This window comes from Sphaerodactylus townsendi, linkage group LG05 (assembly GCF_021028975.2).
Source record: "Sphaerodactylus townsendi isolate TG3544 linkage group LG05, MPM_Stown_v2.3, whole genome shotgun sequence".
Taxonomy (NCBI): domain Eukaryota; kingdom Metazoa; phylum Chordata; class Lepidosauria; order Squamata; family Sphaerodactylidae; genus Sphaerodactylus; species Sphaerodactylus townsendi.
The window spans coordinates 126,328,066-126,346,850 of NC_059429.1; the positions used below are offsets into that span (position 1 = coordinate 126,328,066).

The following is an 18,785-nucleotide window of genomic DNA, read 5'->3' on the forward strand; positions in this document are numbered from 1 at the left end:
GAAGCTGAAGAAGGAAATGAGGCCATAAAATCCCACACCCAAAGCACTCAGGGCAACTGATCTCTGTAGTCTGGAAATCAGTTGTAGTTTCGGGATATCTCCAGGGCCCATTTGGAAGTTGGCAACCCAAATCCCCATCATCTTCAGCCAAAAGACGAGGAGGAGGAGGAGTTTGAATTTATATCCCACCTTTCTCTCCTGTAAGGACACTCAACGGGACTTTCAATCTCCTTTCCCTTCCCCTCCCAACAAATACCCTGTGAGGTGGGTGGGGCCAATAGAGCTCCGAAAAACTGTGACTAGCTAGCCCAAGGTCTTCCAGCTGGTGTGTGTTGAAGTACACAAGCTAATGTGGTTCGCCAGATAAGCCTCCACAGCTCAAGCGGCAGAGCGGGGAATCAAACCTGGTTCCTCCAGATTAGAGTCCACCTGCTCTTAACCACCACACCGCACTGGCTCAGTAGTAGGATCCAGTAGCAGGTGATGTGAAATGCCACTCAACACGAAATCTTGGAGAGATCCTGCCAATCACAGTAGATGTTACTGACCTTGATAGACCAATCATCTGCTTCAGTATAAGGCAGCTTCATGAGAGTTTCATATTGTAACTATATAATTACTAGCGGGGCCCAGGCATGCGTTGCTGCGGCAATTGTCCTCTCATCACAGTCTGCAACCCACACAGATGTCCATGCAGGTCCAGTGATCTTGTAGAGGCAACCTTTTAGTGTGGGTCAAAATGGAATCCTTCGTTCCTTTCTTTCAATTCACATTGTTACATGATGGTGTCTTGTGTTTTTAGTATAAGGTAACCCTTTCCATTCCACAATGGAACTGTCCAGAGTGCGAATCCCGCTGTCCATGAGGCTGGTTGACACGCACAGTCCTGGCTTGGGTAAAGCAGAACTGGGGGCAAGTTAGGCTATCCCAGGTCAGGCAGCAGAGGCAGGGGTGGTTAGGCTGCTCCAGATGCGAGGCCAGCTCCCTGGGTTCTTAAATGGAGCCATGCCAATGCAAAAGAAGCCCGGAAGGAGCCAGTGAGTGGTTGGTTAAGCCCCCCACCCTCGCATGATATTCTAGAAGAAAAGGCAAACTCCAGCTCGCTTTTAGTAAAAGAGAGCTGTAGCGAATATGGGTGAGGAAGTGAGTAAGTGGTGGTTGGATGTGAGGAAGAGCAGAGTGAGGTGTGTGAGGATGAACTGGATGTGTATGAGAGTATGTGTGTTGTGTGGTAGTAGTGGGTGAGGCACAGAGAGTGAAAGTTACCTGCATGTGTGTGAGGGGGGGAACCCCACCTGACATCTCACACGGCAAAGTGTGTACATGTTTCACTTCCACTCATATTACCTAACAGTATTACCTATTTACTGTTTTCACTGCTCATCTCTGCCCATCTGCGCGAACATCCTAAGCCCTCATCCCAAGCCCTCAGGCCACAGATAGGCTGCACAAACATTCTAAGGGTGACAGTTGAACACAGTCAGCTTCATGGCCTGGTGTGCCAGGAAAAAGACGTTTTACCTGGCTCAGGTATGGACTTTCGGCGATTTGAAGGTCCGATTACCTGCCCGCAACAGGGAGGAACGTCATGTGGAAATTTGGGGGCGATCCGTCCAGCCGTTTCGGTGTTAGGGCGTGACTAACAAAGTCACTGTTAGCTTTTTATATATATAGATGGTGTATAATATTATTGTTGCATATATTAGCTAGTACTATTAATATAATAGGTAATCATACCGTTTTATCTCATAATGATATTTATTTATGTATTTCCACCATAAGCCTGGATACAAAACAGAAACTCATACCAGTGTTCGCTTAGCACAACACATTTGCGTCCAACTCTTTATGTTGTTTAACACTTCAGTCTGAACCCATCCATATCAGAACCTGAAATCTGCAGCTGTGTAATTCTGAATCTTTAAAAAGAAAAGAAACCAGCTTTCAGCTTTCTACAGTCTCAGACTTGAGTTAAATAAAAAAACCCTTACTCCATTGCCTTTGATTTTCTTTGTTTTTTTTCTCCTTCCAACAGCTATCCCTGGAAGCAGCAAGTCTTTTTTCAAGAATTTGGCCTAAGGCATAGATCAGTCAATCATAGATTTTGAGTTGTTTCTGAGCGCCATTTCACTGGTGCATGGTTAGACAAACTCTCTGTCTCCTCTCCAAAGGGGAAGACATTTCGCAAAGGAAGAAGGCTGCCTTCAGGATATAACTGCTCCTTTTGACTGCGGATTTGGTATAATCACTGATTATACCAAATGTCATTTTAATGCTATTTTCCCTACAACTGTTCTTGTGGCTACTATCTCCAGAAGAGCCAGCGTGGTGTCGTGGTTAAGAGCAGGTGGAATCTAATCTAGAGAACCGGGTTTGATTCCCCACCCCTCCACCTGAGTGGCAGAGGCTTATCTGGTGAACCAGATGTGTTTCCGCACTCCTACATTCCTCTGGGTGACCTTGGGCTAGTCCCAGTTCTCTATGAACTCTCTCAGCCCCACCTACCTCACATGGTGTCTGTTGTGGGGACAAAAAGGGAAAGGAGTTTGTAAACCACCTTGAGTTTCCTTACAGGGGAGAAAGGGGGGGTTATCAATCCAAACTCCTCCTCCTCCTCCTCCTCCTTCTTCTTCTTCTTCTTCAGAATGCTTACCATTAGGGTTCCCAACCTCCAGGTGGTAACTGGAGATCTCCCTGTATGGCAACTGATTTCCAGGCAATAGAGATCAGATTCCCTGGAGAAAATAGTTTTTTTGGAAGGTGGCATCTGTGGTGTTATATCCCACTGGAGTTCCCCCCTCCCAAAATCCCCCCCTTCCCAGGGCCCACCCCCAGAATCTCCAGGAACTTCCCAAACTGGATCTGGCAACCCTACTTACCGTGTTTCCCTGAAAATAAGACAGTGTCTTATATTAATTTTTGCTCCCAAAGATGCACTATGTCTTATTTTCAGGGGATATCTTATTTTTCTGTGTTCTGTTTGTCGGGCATGCTTCCAAACAAAAACTTTGCCACGTCTTACTTTTGGGGGATGCCTTATATTTCACACTTTAGCAAAACCTCTACTACGTCTTATTTTCCGGGGATGTCTTATATTCGGGGAAACAGGGTAGTGTACCTCTCAGTATTTGCTCTCATATATTTATGTAGTTTTATTAATTTAAGCACTGAAATCCCTCCTTTCCCTCTGGCTCAAGGCTGTTTACCGTAATAAACATGTTTTCAATTTAAAAACCAAAAATAAAATAACGAAACCTTAGAGACCTTAACAGAATTTAATGCCAGGCAGTCTGCTTTCCAAAGGAACTGCTGAAATAAATGTTTTAAATACATGAGGAAGACATAAACAAGTGATTGACATCTGGCGATCAGTTGTAATTCTGGAAGACCTCTTGCCCACTGATCATAATATTGGATAGCTGGACTTACATTGATAAGGGATCTATAGTAGGGGGCGAGTCCGCAGATGTGGTTTGCACACTGCACCAAACTTTGCAATACAGAGTCCCAGGGTCCCTCTTTACCTTCTCAGAAGGCCATGGCATATAATTTTTCCATGTAAAATGTTGCTGGTTTAGTCCTCTTTTTCTTCTGCTACAAAGAACTGGGAAAGACCCCTGCCTGAAATTGGCTTCCAGTTGAGATACTGAGCTAGACAGACCATCAAAACAGTAGGGTGTTGTGGGTTTTCTGGGTTGTATGGCCATGTTCCAGTAGTATTTTCTCCTGACGTTTCACCTGCATCTTTGACTGGCACAGAGGCGTAGCTACCAGGGGCCATGGGTGCACGTTGCGCTCCGGGGGTGGGGGTGGGGGTGCAAAAATTCAGGTTTGTTTGTGGTTTTTTTGTATTTTTAGTGTTTTTTCAGTTTCTGTCCTGCAGGGGGCACAGTTTTTAGGCTAGCAGCACCAAAATTTCAGGGATTTTTGGGAGGCTCTCCTGATGATACCACCCCCAGGGTTGGTGAGGTTTGATTCAGGGGGTCTAATGTTATGGACTCCCAAACATTGTTTCCAATGGGAGCTAATAGGAGATGGGGGATACACCTTTGAGGGTCCATAACTTTGGACCTCCTGAACCAAACTTCACCAAACCTGTGTGGTATCCTCAGGAGAGTATCCTAAAGACACCCTGAAAGTTTGGTGCAGTTGCACCCCTGACAGCAGGCATTCCCCAAAATTTCCCCAGATTCTCCTTTTAAATTCACCCCGGCATGGATTTAAAGGGAGAATCTGAGGTCCCCAGTTTAAACATTGAAAGTAATGCTATTTCAGGGTGGGGGATAATTCACCCCAAAAACAGCATCACTTTCAGTGTTATTTTAACCGGGGACTCCAGATTGTCCCTTTAAGGTGGATTTAAAAGGAGATGATATTGACCGACAATATTGACTGACGGTCGGCTCCCGTATTGGGCTGCTGCATTTGTTCACTATTCTCAAGCGTTTTAATGGTGATTAATACTCAGCATCATGGCGGAAAGGTAGTGTGGTGTAGCCGGATCTCGTCACGTCTCAGAAACTAAGCAAAGTTGGTGCTTGGAAGGGAGGCCTCCAAGGAATTCTCTGCAGAGGAAGAAAACGGTAGCCCACCCCTTCTTCTCACGTGCCTCAAAAGTCCCTTGCTGTGGTCGCCATAAGTCTGCTGTGACTTGACGCAGCCAACTTATGGCAGCCCAGTAGGGTGTTCAAGACAAGAGACAAACAAATGCCTTCCTCTGCATCATGACCCTGGCATTCTTTGGAGGACTTCCATCCAAATACTAACCAGGCTAAGCCTTGTTTAGCTTCTGAGATTTAACTTGGATTACACACATGCGCGCGCGCACACACACACACACACACACACACTACACTTGCAGAAATAACACATGAGAAGTACAGATTACAGGAAGTTTAGCATAATGGAGGAAGGATTCTCTTATCTTTTGTTTTGATCTGTTTTCTTTCTTTGATCTTTTGATCTCTTTTTTCCCCTTTCATGCAGATGTTGGATGAGAACCACCACCTAATACAGTGTATTATGGACTATCAAAGCAAAGGCAAAACAGCAGAATGTACTCAGTGAGTATGGTATTTATTCTTGTTGAAAAAGCGTTAGGGCTGCTGTTTCTTTGCCAATTGGCAAGGATGGGGGGGGTGTGTGTGTGAAAAGGGTTGAGGAAGCCTGGATCCCTTTCTCAGAGTTCTCAAGCGGCTGGTTTTGGAGTAAACCTGCTGGAGACAGTGAATTTACTCCCTGGTAAGGTTCTTGAGGAACATAGGCTATAGCCTTAGTTTTATTTTGGTCATTTCAGGGATTCAGCCACACACCACATTACACTAGCCCAGTTAATGTCAGTGAACATCCTTACGATCTGTATCCTTTTAATACCTGTGTTCGTTCTCGTGTTTCCTTTAAGGCACATAGAGCTGAACATATTAATTAAAACTCACATTTATCCAGGTATCAGTCCCTGGTTTCTATTGCACTGTGAGCCCTTGTTGGCTGTTTCTTACAAACAGATGTATGCTGTATGGCCCCAGTATGGGTTGTCGTTTGCTTCCTGATTGTGGATATATACACTATAGAGCAGTGGTGGCGAACCTTTGGCACTCCAGATGTTATGGACTACAATTCTAGATGTTATGGACTACAATTGCCCATGCTGGAAGGGGCTGATGGGAATTGTAGTCCATAACATCTGGAGTGCCAAAGGTTCGCCACCACTGCTATAGAGGCACAGTTCACTTTGGCCCTTGCTTGCACAAGTATTTTGACCATTAGCATCAGCAATCTGAAATTATTGTGGATGGCCCTACTTTATTCCAGTATTGATGAGGGAAATACTTCGTTTAATCGCCCTGCTATATACCTGGAACAACTTGTTAATTACAATTGCAGATGGGTCATGACTAGAGCAAGGTGTAACTCTTTTCCGTCACAATTACATCTTCAAGATTAAACTTCTCTGGTATTCCACAAAAAATGAGCGTTGCTGCTCGATTTGTCCTGATACAACAATTTTACACTTTTCTCACCTTCTGCTACATTGTTCAAAATACAACAACACCAGAACTGAGATTTGGAGAACTGTATTACCAACAGAGGATTTATGCTCCTTTCTGATAAAATAAAAATGGCTAAGCTACTAAATAACTCTAATGTTGAAATCTCTGAAGCTGTTGCTATATTTTTACCTCTGTGTACTACTGGGATTAGCTAATAATGATCTTTCTCTCTTATTGTATTTGAAATTCTTGTACGCACCCGGTTTATGCCTAATAAAGGTTTTGGATTTGGATTTGGATTTGGACTTCGTTTAATGAACTGGCCTGTTTCTTATCAGTGCTGTAAAACTTGGCCAGTGATGTTGTCCTTTGTATTTTAAATACTTTTCCATTACAGTGTGTGTTTTAAGAATTGTACCACTGAGGAAGGCCGTGTGACCGAATATCACATGGAAGAAAAAGGGGAATAACACAGTTCATCTTTCCTAAATGTAATTTGTCATTTGTAATTGGTAATTTTTGTAAATGTAATTTGTTTGGGACACTCTGTGATACCCCTCTGAAGATGCCAGCCACAGATGCAGGCGAAATGTTAGGGACAAGGTCTACCAGACCACGGCCACACAGCCTGGAAAACCCACCACAACCAGTTGAATCCGGCCGTGAAAGCCTTCGACAATACATTAATTTGTTTTCCTTTGCCTATAGATATCAACAAATCTTGCACAGAAACCTGGTTTACTTGGCAACGATAGCAGATTCTAACCAGAATATGCAATCCCTGCTTCCAGCGGTAAGTGCAACATGCCAAACGTAATTTGGTGAGTGTTTGTGTATCAGTTGGTTGTTAAAGCATGAGTTTAGGAGAGACACACATTCAGATCCCAGCTGTCCTCTGGGTGACCTATGAACCAATCATTTTCTTGAAGTCTGAACACCACTTCAAGGACTGTTGTGAGTAAGGCCGAGCTGTTACAATACTACCCAGCCAGCTTTGGGTTGCTTTTGGAGAAGAAATGGGTAGACATTAGAAAACAGACGTGGCGTTTGCAAGGTTTTAAGCAAAGCAGTTGGGTCAGCTCGTGCCTATATGGAAGCTGTCAATTTTGGTCACCCATCTATCCTTATTCTGCCTTTCACTAATCATCTGCCTTTTATTCACTCCGTCATCGTCATTTTCCTGGCATTTGCATCGCAGGTGAGGCAGGTTCACTTCAGAGGCGATGACCAGCCTTCTGATCCATCCGATGATGTCATGACATGTGGGGTTTGAACCTTTTCTTCCAGGGTCCGATCTATTACTGTCTGCTGACAAGTGATCTTAAAAAAACGTATTATTGTGGCCCAAGACCACTTCGGGAGCTTTTGGTAACTTTTCCCTTCGGCTTTTCGTGCAGAACAATGTATCTTGGAAGAGAGACAGAATGTGATTTCAGGATGTGTCTAGTTTCCAAACATGTCCAGTATGGAAACTAAACACATCCTTACCTTGAGCTGGAATTATTTGTTGCTTTTCTGGAAGAATTCTGGATATGGAGGCACTGCTGGGATTTAGCCAACTCTGTTCTCACCTTGTAACAGTTCGGGTTTTTTTTCACCTTTGTGAAAAAGAAGACTGTGGCACCACTCTGCAGTGGGTGGCGGAGGAGGCTCAAGTAGGTCTCACCTGCTCTGAAGTTATTACAAGTAGATATTGTCTATTCCAAACACACATGATCTGCCAAGTCTTATATGACATTTTTTCTTGATTGGTATGGCTATTTATTTTTCAGTGAAGTAACGAATGTAAAGGAAATGCCAATAGAAAAAAAATCTAGTTAACCGAGGACCATAAGAGCGGTAAGAACATAAGAACAAGCCACAGCTGGATCAGACTTCAGAGTCCATCTTTAGTCCAGCTTCCCTGCGTTACTCGCCAGTGGCCCACCAGGTGCCTTTGGGAGCTCACATGCAGGGATGTGAAAGCGGTGGCCTTCTCATGCGGCTGTTGCTCGATCACTCCTGAATGTTGAGGCATTGCAATCTCAGATCAAGAGAGGATCCGTGGTGGCGTAGCCATAAATCAATAGCCTCATACAAATCTGTTGTCCAAGCCTCTTTAAAATATTCAGGTTAGTGGCCATCACCACCTCCTTCATAGTAGAAGCATATTCCAAAACACCAATCTGCGTTAGCGTGAGAGAAGTGTTTCCTTTTATTAGTCCTGAATTCTTCCCCAGCATTTTCAATGTTTAACATGCCTCTGGTTCTAGTATTGTGAGAAAGAGAGAAAAAATTTCTCTCGTGTCAGCATACTCTTCTCTACCCGTCGCATGACAATTTTTATAGACTTCAATCATATTTGTAGACTTCGATCATATGACCAGACTACATAATCTGTGTTTTAAGTAGAATGAAGAGGAGGAGGAGGAGTTTGGATTTATATCCGGCCTTTCTCTCCTGTAAGGAGTCTCAAAGCGGCTTACAAATTCCTTTCCCTTCCTCTCCCCACAACACAGACCCCTTGTGAGGTCAGTAGGGCTGAGTTCTGAGAGAACTTTGACTAGCTGAAGGTCACCCAGCAGGCTGCATGTGGAGAAGCAGGGAAACGAACCCCGCTCCCCAGATTAGAGCTCAGGTTACTCTGGGCTACGTTGGTATGTTTCAGCATCCCACAGTGAAATTCCTTCTGATTGAAATAGATTGTAAAATAGCAGAGCTTGTATCCGCCACTTTGGAGTGTATCTGCCTCCCCTTTTGATTGCGTTTTCCCGCGAGCTTGGCCTCCATCTGCTTAGGTAGAGGAGGTAGTCCTGGGTGCTCTATTACCAGAGCTGTTGACTCGCTTGTTTGTTGCCGGCCAAAATTTTGTGAGCTGATTCATTTTTGAATCACGACCAGAACAACAACAGGAGGGATTGAAAATTCCTCTCCCCTCTGACAAAACCCCGGACTGCACCCACTCGAAAAACCCTCTCTGAAAATACCTTCTTCCTTGTTTCCATCTGCAGCCGCCGACGCAAAACATGAACTTGGGCCCAGGCGGAATGAATCAGAGCGCGTCGAACCAGACTCTCCATTCACAGAGCAACCTGAGCGATGCCATCGGCACGGGCCTCCCTCCGTCCTCCCTCATACAGAGTCAGATTAGCAATGGTGAGCTTTGGGCCGTTGCCCCGGCAACAGCAGCATCACGAAACGGTGCTTTTGGGAGCAGCCTGTCATGGCTGTTGATAGCCTGTGGAAAATCTCGGCTGGGGCTTCGTTGCTGTTTGTGCGATTGTTGCTTGTGTCTTGCAATGGGGCTCTTTTAGGCCAGAGAGAGGTTGGATGTGGACTCGATGCAGGTTGTATAAAAGCACCGGGGCGCCTGCATCCTATCGTCGCTCTGTCGACTCTGATTTTCCTTTGAGCGTTTTGAAGGCTGGTGGCGACCCCGGGTAGCCCGTAGGGACTGTGAAAAAAACCACTTGGTTGAAAAGTCTCACAGTGCCAGCCTGATCCCGTGAGTGTTTTCTTAGAATTACATCCCGCTATGCTGGAGGGGCCTTTCCCTCTAACAGCCGTGCCGTGGCAACTGGTCCTGGGAATTCTGAGCTTTAGGATGACATTTTTACGGTCACAGGGCCCAATTCAGCCCTCTTAAATGCCAGTGATTTCAGAGGGAAAGCTGAGCATGTGTAACCTCTATCTGTGGGTTCTGTGGGGCAGAACTTGGAATGAGTTTGCAACAACAAATTTTAAAAGCAATATGGTTTACTTTCTTAACATATAACATGTAACATCAACATTTACCATCACACTTCAAGGTCCTGTTCAGGTTGCATTTTCAAGTCCTTATATTTACAGTCTACTGATACTGCCAAGTCCAATTCTTCTTTGCAAGTGGGTTGGCTGCTGAAGACTCCAAGGGCTTGATGAACAGAATTCAACATGATGAAGATTTCCAGGAGAACTTTCACCCATTACAAACATAAAAAAATCCCTGGAAACAATAAAGCTCCAACATTTTACAACATAGCAAAATAAGCTACTCACCTTCCCAGTAGGTTCCCAACAACATTTTGCAAGTTCACCTTAAACAAGGTGTTAAGGGCTTATTCAAACCAAGGTCTGGAGTCTGGTAGCCTTGTCTCCTCAAACTACATGAGCTCTGCAGCTCTCTTTGCTGCTTTGAGTCTCACCCTTTCTGGAAGAGTCAGCAACACATTCTGAGCATGGGGGGGGTTGTACATGCACCACACTTCACCAGGTGAGGTTTTGCATCCCTGATTCTAGGCATGTTATTTGCCTCAAAAGGAAAATGGGTTCCAAGTAGCTGTTCTGGCTCAGGAAATATCCAAAAAAAAACCCCATATAATACCTTCTATTACAGGGATTCTGCTCAATCTAGACTCCCTGGATGCAAGCAGCTCAAGAGGGGAGGGGCCATGGCTCAATGGTAGAACATCTGCCTTGCATGCGGAAGGCCCCAGGTTTGAACCCCCAGCATCTACATTTAAAAAGTATCAGGCAGTAGGTGTGTACCCCCCCCCCCACCAGTGAATCTATTTTTGGTGCCCTGTTGGTTAGGACAGGTGGGGGGGGAGACACAAGCCAGTTCAGCGATTCTTATAATGGGTTTATTACTGGAAAGCAAGACCTAACTCCTCCCTTGGGTCTGTCTAAGTCAGAGTACTTCCTTGTCTTGAGCCGGTTTGGAGAGCTGGAGACTTTGTGTCTTCTCTCGGCTGCTTTCAAGAAAGTCCACTGTGTCTTGCTTCCTTTCAGTTCTTTTAGTCTTTTTCTAGTTCTAACTGCTTTTAAACTTGACTTGTGCTCTAAAGACCACCATATATTAATATGGACGTCACGAATATTCCAGTCTCCAACTACCCTTAGCACCTCACTCTGACTGACAGGCTAGAACTAAAACAGGGGATTGCTGGGTAAAAGAAAGGAAAACTTGCCACAAATGGGAAATGTCTTAAAGGGACAGGGGCTGGCAACTAAAATACCCTCCCTTAGAAGACTTAACAATGAACTAAAACCATCCTAACTATGGGGAAACTAAAGCTTAATGGGGAAATAACAAAAGCCTCTGTGGGGGCATAAAGATACCTTATGCTGCAAGGTTATGTTCTTGCTCTCTCAATTCTGTAGAAACTATAGAGCATATGTTATTAAAGTGTCCCCTTTATGAGGAGGCAAGGAAAAAATGCCTGTCACATCTACTACACAAGATGACATATTGTTCTGATAAAGTTTGTTGTGAAAAACTATTACAAGATAAGAAGGAGAATATTACTAAATGGGTAGCAAAACTGTCTATTCATTATGAAAAAGAAAAAAATGATCTGAATATGGCATCCCCTTTAGATATTTTGTTTGTCTAGTATTTTTTATGCTGTTTGGTGTGTTTACAATGTATAATGATCTATAGATGGATAGTGCTGGAATAGGGGAGAGAGATCTGCATTCTTGTTTTGTTGTAGGTATTTTTACTAAATTGGAGATTTGTAATATATTTGGTCATTGACTGTAAATGAAGTCTTCTTCTTCTTCTGTGGGGGCATGACAGTAGGTCCGTGGTGGCGAACCTTTGGCACTCCAGATGTTATGGACTACAATTCCCATCAGCCCCTGCCAGCATGGCCAATTGAAAGCCCATGTTGGCAGAGAGCTGGTGGTAATGAATCCCATATCTGGAGTGGGACCGCCCTACAACAGAGTGATGTGAAAGACCACAGACCCTGGAAAGCAGCTGCCAGTCTGAGTAGACAAGGCTGACTTGATAGACCCAAAGTCCGACACAGTCTAAGGAAGCTTTTGTGTTCATGAGAGCGAAGAAATATGAAACCTGAGTAATGTTCCACAGTATCGCTCCCTCCTCGTCTCCCTCTTTACTCCCCTCTAGGTCCCAATCACGTGTCTATGCAACAGTCTGGACAGAGCACCATGCCCACCACTTCCTTGAGCATGACGGTCAGCAGCCACGGAAGTGGGCCTGGCTACAGCCACGCAGTGCCTGCATCCCAGAATGTACCAATGCAGAGCCAGGGGTCCATCGGCAACTACGTCTCGCGAACAAATATCAACATGCAGTCAAATCCTGGTATGATCATTGTTGTTGCAGTATGTCACTGGATGGTGTTGGGGAGGGGCAAGATGGGGCAACAGCAGAGGTGGGATTCACCTGTTCAAAGAGTTGCACAGTTGCTTCAAAGCAAAGACACCGACTACCACCAAGCTTGCTCCCGAGTAATGCACGCCTCAAGCCAACAATTTTTTCTAAACTAAAACCTCAGTATTCAGGTAAAATTGCCATGTTGGCACTTTGCAATAAATAAGTGGGTTTTGGGTTGCAATTTGGGCACTCTGTCTCGAAAAGGTTCGCTATCACTGGTGTAGTTCAACATCAGCAACCTTTATTGGCATAACAATACAATATCATAAATAGAAAATTCATTCAGACCAAATGGAGGAGAGAAGAGAAGGAAAACAGAAGAGAAAGAGGAGGAAGGGGAAGAAGTTATTAATAATTTTTTTCCTTGGAACGATGAGTTATATATAAATCAAGAAATTTGGCTACTGAATCAGTTACATCACTGCTAGCATTGTCTAATAAAAATACAGTATTCTGCGAGTTAAGACATGTTCTCTTTTGGTTAACAACGGTGACAGCAGCTTTGTTCTAAGCACTGTATAAAAGGGGCAGCAGTGTGCCATAGAGTCTACTCAGTGTAGTTATTTTCATCTAATTTTGATTTTTAATCCTCACGGCTCAGTCTTCTTCTGGAAATATTCTTGCATAGTTTTAATAAATCAACTGTCTGTTGTGGTTTTCCGAGCTGCGATCACAGTCTGGTAGTTTTTGCTCCTCTAACGTTTCGCCTGCATCTATGGCTGGCATCTTCAAAGGCACAAGCCCTCCACTACCCCCAGACCTCTTATTGAGGCCCCCGCCACGGGAAGGTCTGGCATGCAAGCCTGCCTACCCGATAAAGATGTGCCCCATGCCCCAAAAAACCGCCCAGACTGTGACAAAAAGCATAACATTAAATAACATACATAACACTGCCACATCACTTAGGGAGGGAGGGTGAATCTGCTTGCTCGCAGCCTCGTGAAGAGGCCGAGCCGAGCCGGGCACCAGCTTATATAGCCTGCCCAGCTCCCTTGTCACATGATGTTTCCAACCATCACATGACCACCCTCCGAGGCATAAGGGGAAGGAGAGCAGCCACTCCATCCTCCCCTGCCGCAATGGCACCCTGGGTGAGTCCAGGTTCGCTTTTTCCCTTTCCTCAAAAAACTTGCCTTCTGCATGCGGTATTACCTTCATAGTATCTATGGTCTAATTTTGAACATTATTTGATGCCCTCATATTTTAAAAAGTAAAATGGAATATATCCAAATAGATTCTTGTATATTAAGTAGGATGAAAATATTTTCTTTGTTTTTAGCTACTCTAGCTCTTTTGCATCATCTATATATATAAAAAGCTAACAGTGTTTTTGTTAGTGGTAGTATAACTCAGTAACTGCTGGGCCAATTCCTCTGAAAATTCCCAGCCACTATAGTCAGCGAGGTGAGAATGTTTTTAGATGTTCACATACCTGAAATCTCACACCTGGCCCAGGAAAAACGCCTTTTTCCTGGCGCTCCATGGTGAAGGACATGAAGCTGCCTGTGTGTAACTGTCACCCTTAGAATGTTCGTGCAGCTTAGAATGTTCACTCAGATGGCCAGATATGAGCAGTGAAAACAGTACATAGGCAGTAACTCGAGTGGAAGTGAAACACATACACACACATACACACGGGGGACAGGGAAGGGAAGGAGAGGGAGGGGTGGCATGCAAGGGATGAGAGGGAGGGAGAGGAAAGGGATGGAGGGGGAGGCATGCAAGGGAAGAGAAGTAAGAGAGGGGAGAGAGTGAGGGGTGGCATGCAAGGGAGGGGAGGCAGGGTTTCGTGTACTTGAGAATATACCCCAATTGTTCATGTGTTTGTGTGCGTGTTGCAGTTTCCATGATGCACCAGCAAGCAGCCACGTCGCATTACAACTCTGCACAAGGAGGGAGCCAGCATTACCAAGGCCAGTCTTCCATCGCCATGATGAGCCAGAGTAACCAAGGCAACAGCATGATGGGCCAGCGACCAATGGGCCCCTACCGGCCCTCACAACAAGGTACAGCCTTAAACTACAGTTCCGGGCTATACTTTTGCAAGGGGGCATGTTCCAGAGAAACCAGTAAAATTCCCCTGGGTCCAGAATGGCTGTGTTGGTCTGTATCTTTCAATACAGACCAACAATACAGGGTTCTACTGGAGGCAGAAGGACATCTTGATGGGTGGTTTCCAACCCATTCTCAGGGAGGCAGGATGTAGAATTTCATCACTCCCTGTGAACTGCTTGGTCGCCCATCCAGATTCCAGTTTGCTTTCCTGCCTGACAGGGAGAGCAGCACCTTTTCGAGACTCTGCATTTTTCTTTCTGTTTTATGTCAGTATTCTTTCCATCTGTGTTCTAGTGTCTGACCCCTTTGTCTGTCTGTTATCTTCCTTCCTTCTTCTGTCTCTTTCGACCCTGGCTGCGTTGCTCTGTATCTTTCAATACAGACCAACAATATAGGGTTCTCAGTTATGCTTTTGGCAAAATATGCCAGTAGGCAATTTTAAAAAAAATTGTGTTGGGGAAGGGTTTTAGCCGAGCCCCGATTAAGCCGGGCAGCGGACTCATCCCATTATTTCCTCTCCTTCTGTTTCCTCAAAGGTGGCTGCGAACTTGACTCCCTTCACAACCAGTTCAAAAAAGAAGGGAGGCAACAGGGGTTACTACACAGCCATCACAGTCTCCCCCCTTGCAACATTTATGGAAGCTAACAAAACCACTGTTTGTAAATAGTGGATTTTTATACATATATAGAGTATTTTTGTAGCAGCCTGAATAGACCAGGCTAGCCTGAGCTTGTCACAGCTTGGACGCTAAGCAGGGTTGGCCCTGGTTAGTGTTTGGATGGGAGACTACCGAGGAAGGCTGGGGTTACAATGGCAAACCACCTCTACTCATCGGTTGTCTTGAAGCCTCTGGGGTCTCCATGAGTCAGTTGCAACTTGACGGCATTTATTTGCTTTCAAGTCACATTTTACTTATGGTGACTCTGTAGGGCAAAAGATGTTCAGGCAAGAGATGTTCAGAGGTGGTTTGCCATTACCAGTCTCCATGTCACATTCCTGATATTCCTTGGAGGTCTCCCCTCTAAATACTTGCCAGGATTGAGACGGAGGGTGTGCGACTGGCCCACGGTTATCCGGCAAGTTTCCATGGCAGAGTCGAGATTCGAATCTGGGTTTCCCAGAACCTAGTCTGACTCTGTAATATCAAACACCAGATCTATGACCCAAATCAGACTCTGTAACTGGATGGTTAAGAAGCCTTTATTGGAAGTCACGTGGGTTGGAGGGGAAAAGGTGGTTCTGCCAGAACATTCAGACAACCCCAATATACCAAACCCCGTTCTCTCCCCCCCCGCTAGCCCATAATACTACCCCACACTACAGAAGGGTCAAGAGACAGGAATGCAGGATGGACTCAAGGTCAGAAGGCTGAGATAAGGTCTTTGAGCTCTGGGAGCCTCTACTTGGTTACCTAGGGAAAACAACACTGTTTCGCCAACATCTGGAACTCCCCACTCCCCCTGGTGCCTGTTTGCTGGTTGCCAGGCTCCAGCCTGAGACGTAACCTCTATTATTATATAGCATTTCGTTAGCTGTAATCTGAGACCAGTTGTTGGTCTGTATTGTGCTTCCAGTCTATCTAATGCCATCATTTTCTCCAGGAGGTTGGAGGAGCACACATGGCCCCCCCGCCTCTTCCATTTTCTCCTCGCAACAACCCTATGAGGCAAGTTAGACCGAGTGAAAGAGAAAGTGGCCCAAAGAAAGACTTTCTAGCTGGCCCCTGTGTGGATAATGAAAACCACACAATGGGGCCACTCACAAACAAGATAGGATTGTTTATCTATACGAACATAAGAAAGAGCCTGCTGGATCAGACCAGAGTCCATCTAGTCCAGCACTCTGCTACTCGCAGTGGCCCACCAGGTGCCTTTGGGAGCTCACATGCAGGATGTGAAAGCAATGGCCTTCTGCTGCTACTGCTCCCGAGCACCTGGTCTGCTAAGGCATTTGCAATCTGAGATCAAGGAGGATCAAGATTGGTAGCCATAGATCGACTTCTCCTCCATAAATCTGTCCAAGCCCCTTTTAAAGCTATCCAGGTGAGTGGCCATCACCACCTCCCGTGGCAGCATATTCCAAACACCAATCACACGTTGCGTGAAGAAGTGTTTCCTTTTATTAGTCCTAATTCTTCCCCCCAGCATTTTCAATGTATGCCCCCTGGTTCTAGTATTGTGAGAAAGAGAGAAAAATTTCTCTCTGTCGACATTTTCTACCCCATGCATAATTTTGTAGACTTCAATCATATCCCCCCTCAGCCGTCTCCTCTCCAAACTAAAAAGCCCCAAATGCTTCAGCCTCTCCTCATAAGGAAGGGTGCTCCAGTCCTTCAATCATCCTCGTTGCCCTTCTCTGCACTTTTTCTATCTCTTCAATATCCTTTTTGAGATGTGGCGACAAGAACTGAACACAGTACTCCAAGTGCGGTCGCACCACGGCTTTATATTAGGGCATGACAATCTTGGCAGTTTTATTATCAATTACTTCCCTAATTATCCCCAGCATAGAGTTTGCCTTTTTCACAGCTGCCATGCATTGAGTTGACATTCCCATGGAACTATCAACTAAGACGCCCAAATCCAAATCTATGGTGGCAACCCCCAGATTTGCAAAAAAAAACCAAAAAACCAACAACCACTATTTCAAAAGTTGGGAGGGGGTGGACCCACGAAACTGACCTGTTGAACACTGAACATGCTCCGTCTGTGAACTAGTTAAAAGCTGAAAATGCGGAAAGGGTAAGGAGAAGAGGAGTTTGGATTTATACCCCACTTTTCTCAACCATATGGAGTCTCAAAGCACCTTCCCTTTCTCCATAACAGACACCTTTGTGATGTAGGTTGGGGCTGAGAGAGTTCAAAGAGAACTGTGACTGGCCCAGTGTCACCCAGCGGGCTTCATCTGTAAGAACGGGGAACAAGTCCAGATGAGAATCCACCCCTCTTAACCACTGCATTGGCTGTCAGGTTGCTTGAGCCCTGGAAGCTTGGAGAATTTTAGTGGGGGAGATTAGTGTATATGGGTGTGTGGTATTTCCATAAGGAACATAACCAGAGCCTTGCTGGATGAGACCAGTGGTCCATCTAGTTCCAGCGTCCTGTCTCACACAGTGGCCAACCAACAACAGGGCATAGAGGCTGAGGCAAAGCTTCCCTTGATGCTGCCTCCTGGTACTGGTATTCAAAGGTTGATTGCCTCTGAAAATGGAGGTTCCAAGTAGGCCACCCCCTTGAGGTATCCTACAGGCACCCATGTTATGTACAAATAATTGGACATGGGCCAGTTTGTGGAGCAGATAAGCAGAAACAGTTTGAAGAGGTGTGTCCCATTCCACCACCTCAAGATTACATCACCTCATTCTTCAGCTTGAGTAGACTAGGTCTCACATCCCTTTTCCTGTAATCACATCTGTGCTTCATTTCCCCCTTCTATATAAACAGAGTCTTTTTTGGGGCGTTTTTTTAAAAGTGAAGTGCAAATTTGTGAAGACGTTAATTGATGAACGCTCACAATTGACACGTTCTTCTTTTAATGAAGATACTTCTGCTCTGCTTCTCAGGTTCCTCTCAGCAGTACATGGGCCAGGAGGAATATTACAGCGAGCAATACAGTCACGGGCAGAGTTCTTCCGAGCCCTTGAATCAGCAATACTATCCTGACGGTAATTTTGCTGAGCTTTGGTTACCTCTTCCCTTCCGCTGTTGTGGGGCCGACAATCTCCAGGTGGTGCCTGGAAATCTCCTGGAGTTGCAGTCAACGTTTCCCGTAAGCCGCGTGGCTGCGCAGGCACCATTTTGGTGCTGCGCATGTTGGGCGGCTGCTCGGCAGAGGGAGCACTCACTGGGGGCTAAGTTCTGCTCGGCAAGACCGAGCTTCCGCACAGCTGTGTGGAAGCCCTAGAAAGACCATTGATTACAATTTATCTCCAGAACACAGAGATCAGATCCCCAGGGAAAAATGGCTGCTTTGTAGGTATTAGGTCTCAATCCTTGAAGCAATAAACAAGTTCTGGATTGTTGATCAGGCGTGTTTATTGAAAAGGTAACGTAGCACCCATCTTGCAAGAAGCTGGTTCTGCCAGACCTGGCTTTTGCATCCCCCTTTATTCAAACCAAATCCCCTCTCCCGTTGTCTCAAAGAATGGGAGAAAGAGTTACATCAGAGTCTGGAAGGCTCCACGGTCAGGAACAGATAGAGATAATGCCGCTTGCCCCTACAGAGCAACGGAAATGCTTCGTTTCCCATGGGAGTAGAAGGTGTCGGGGATAAGCCTTGTTTGGATATTATTATTATTATTATTATTATTATTATTATTATTATTATTATTATTATTATTATTAATCAATCAATCAATCAATAATTCAGTATACCGCCCTATTCCCGAAGGGTCAGAAGCTCACCAGTTCTCTGGCTACTTAGAGGGAATCCATGATGGCCCGGATGATTATTGAACTGATATATGTTCACAGCGTCGATGGGCCCTTTTGGTTTTCTGTTAATTGTTCTGCTGTTTTTTTAAAACCCTCACATAACTGTTCTTTTTTAAAATAATATTTTTTATTAATTTTCTAATTTATCATCGACACACAAA

General features: G+C 45.1%; 1 protein-coding gene across 2 annotated transcripts in view; it reads left to right on the forward strand.

Annotated features, from left to right (window-relative positions):
- Window positions 1-18,785, forward strand: part of SS18L1 (SS18L1 subunit of BAF chromatin remodeling complex) — a 47,443-nt gene that overhangs the window by 12,322 nt on the left and 16,336 nt on the right. For both annotated transcript variants that reach the window (XM_048497405.1, XM_048497406.1), the window contains exons 2-7: window positions 4,987-5,063; window positions 6,699-6,783; window positions 8,981-9,125; window positions 11,866-12,063; window positions 13,977-14,141; window positions 17,754-17,855. In XM_048497405.1, the coding sequence (XP_048353362.1) occupies window positions 4,987-5,063; window positions 6,699-6,783; window positions 8,981-9,125; window positions 11,866-12,063; window positions 13,977-14,141; window positions 17,754-17,855 (772 nt within the window). The remainder of the gene's footprint in view (window positions 1-4,986; window positions 5,064-6,698; window positions 6,784-8,980; window positions 9,126-11,865; window positions 12,064-13,976; window positions 14,142-17,753; window positions 17,856-18,785) is intronic.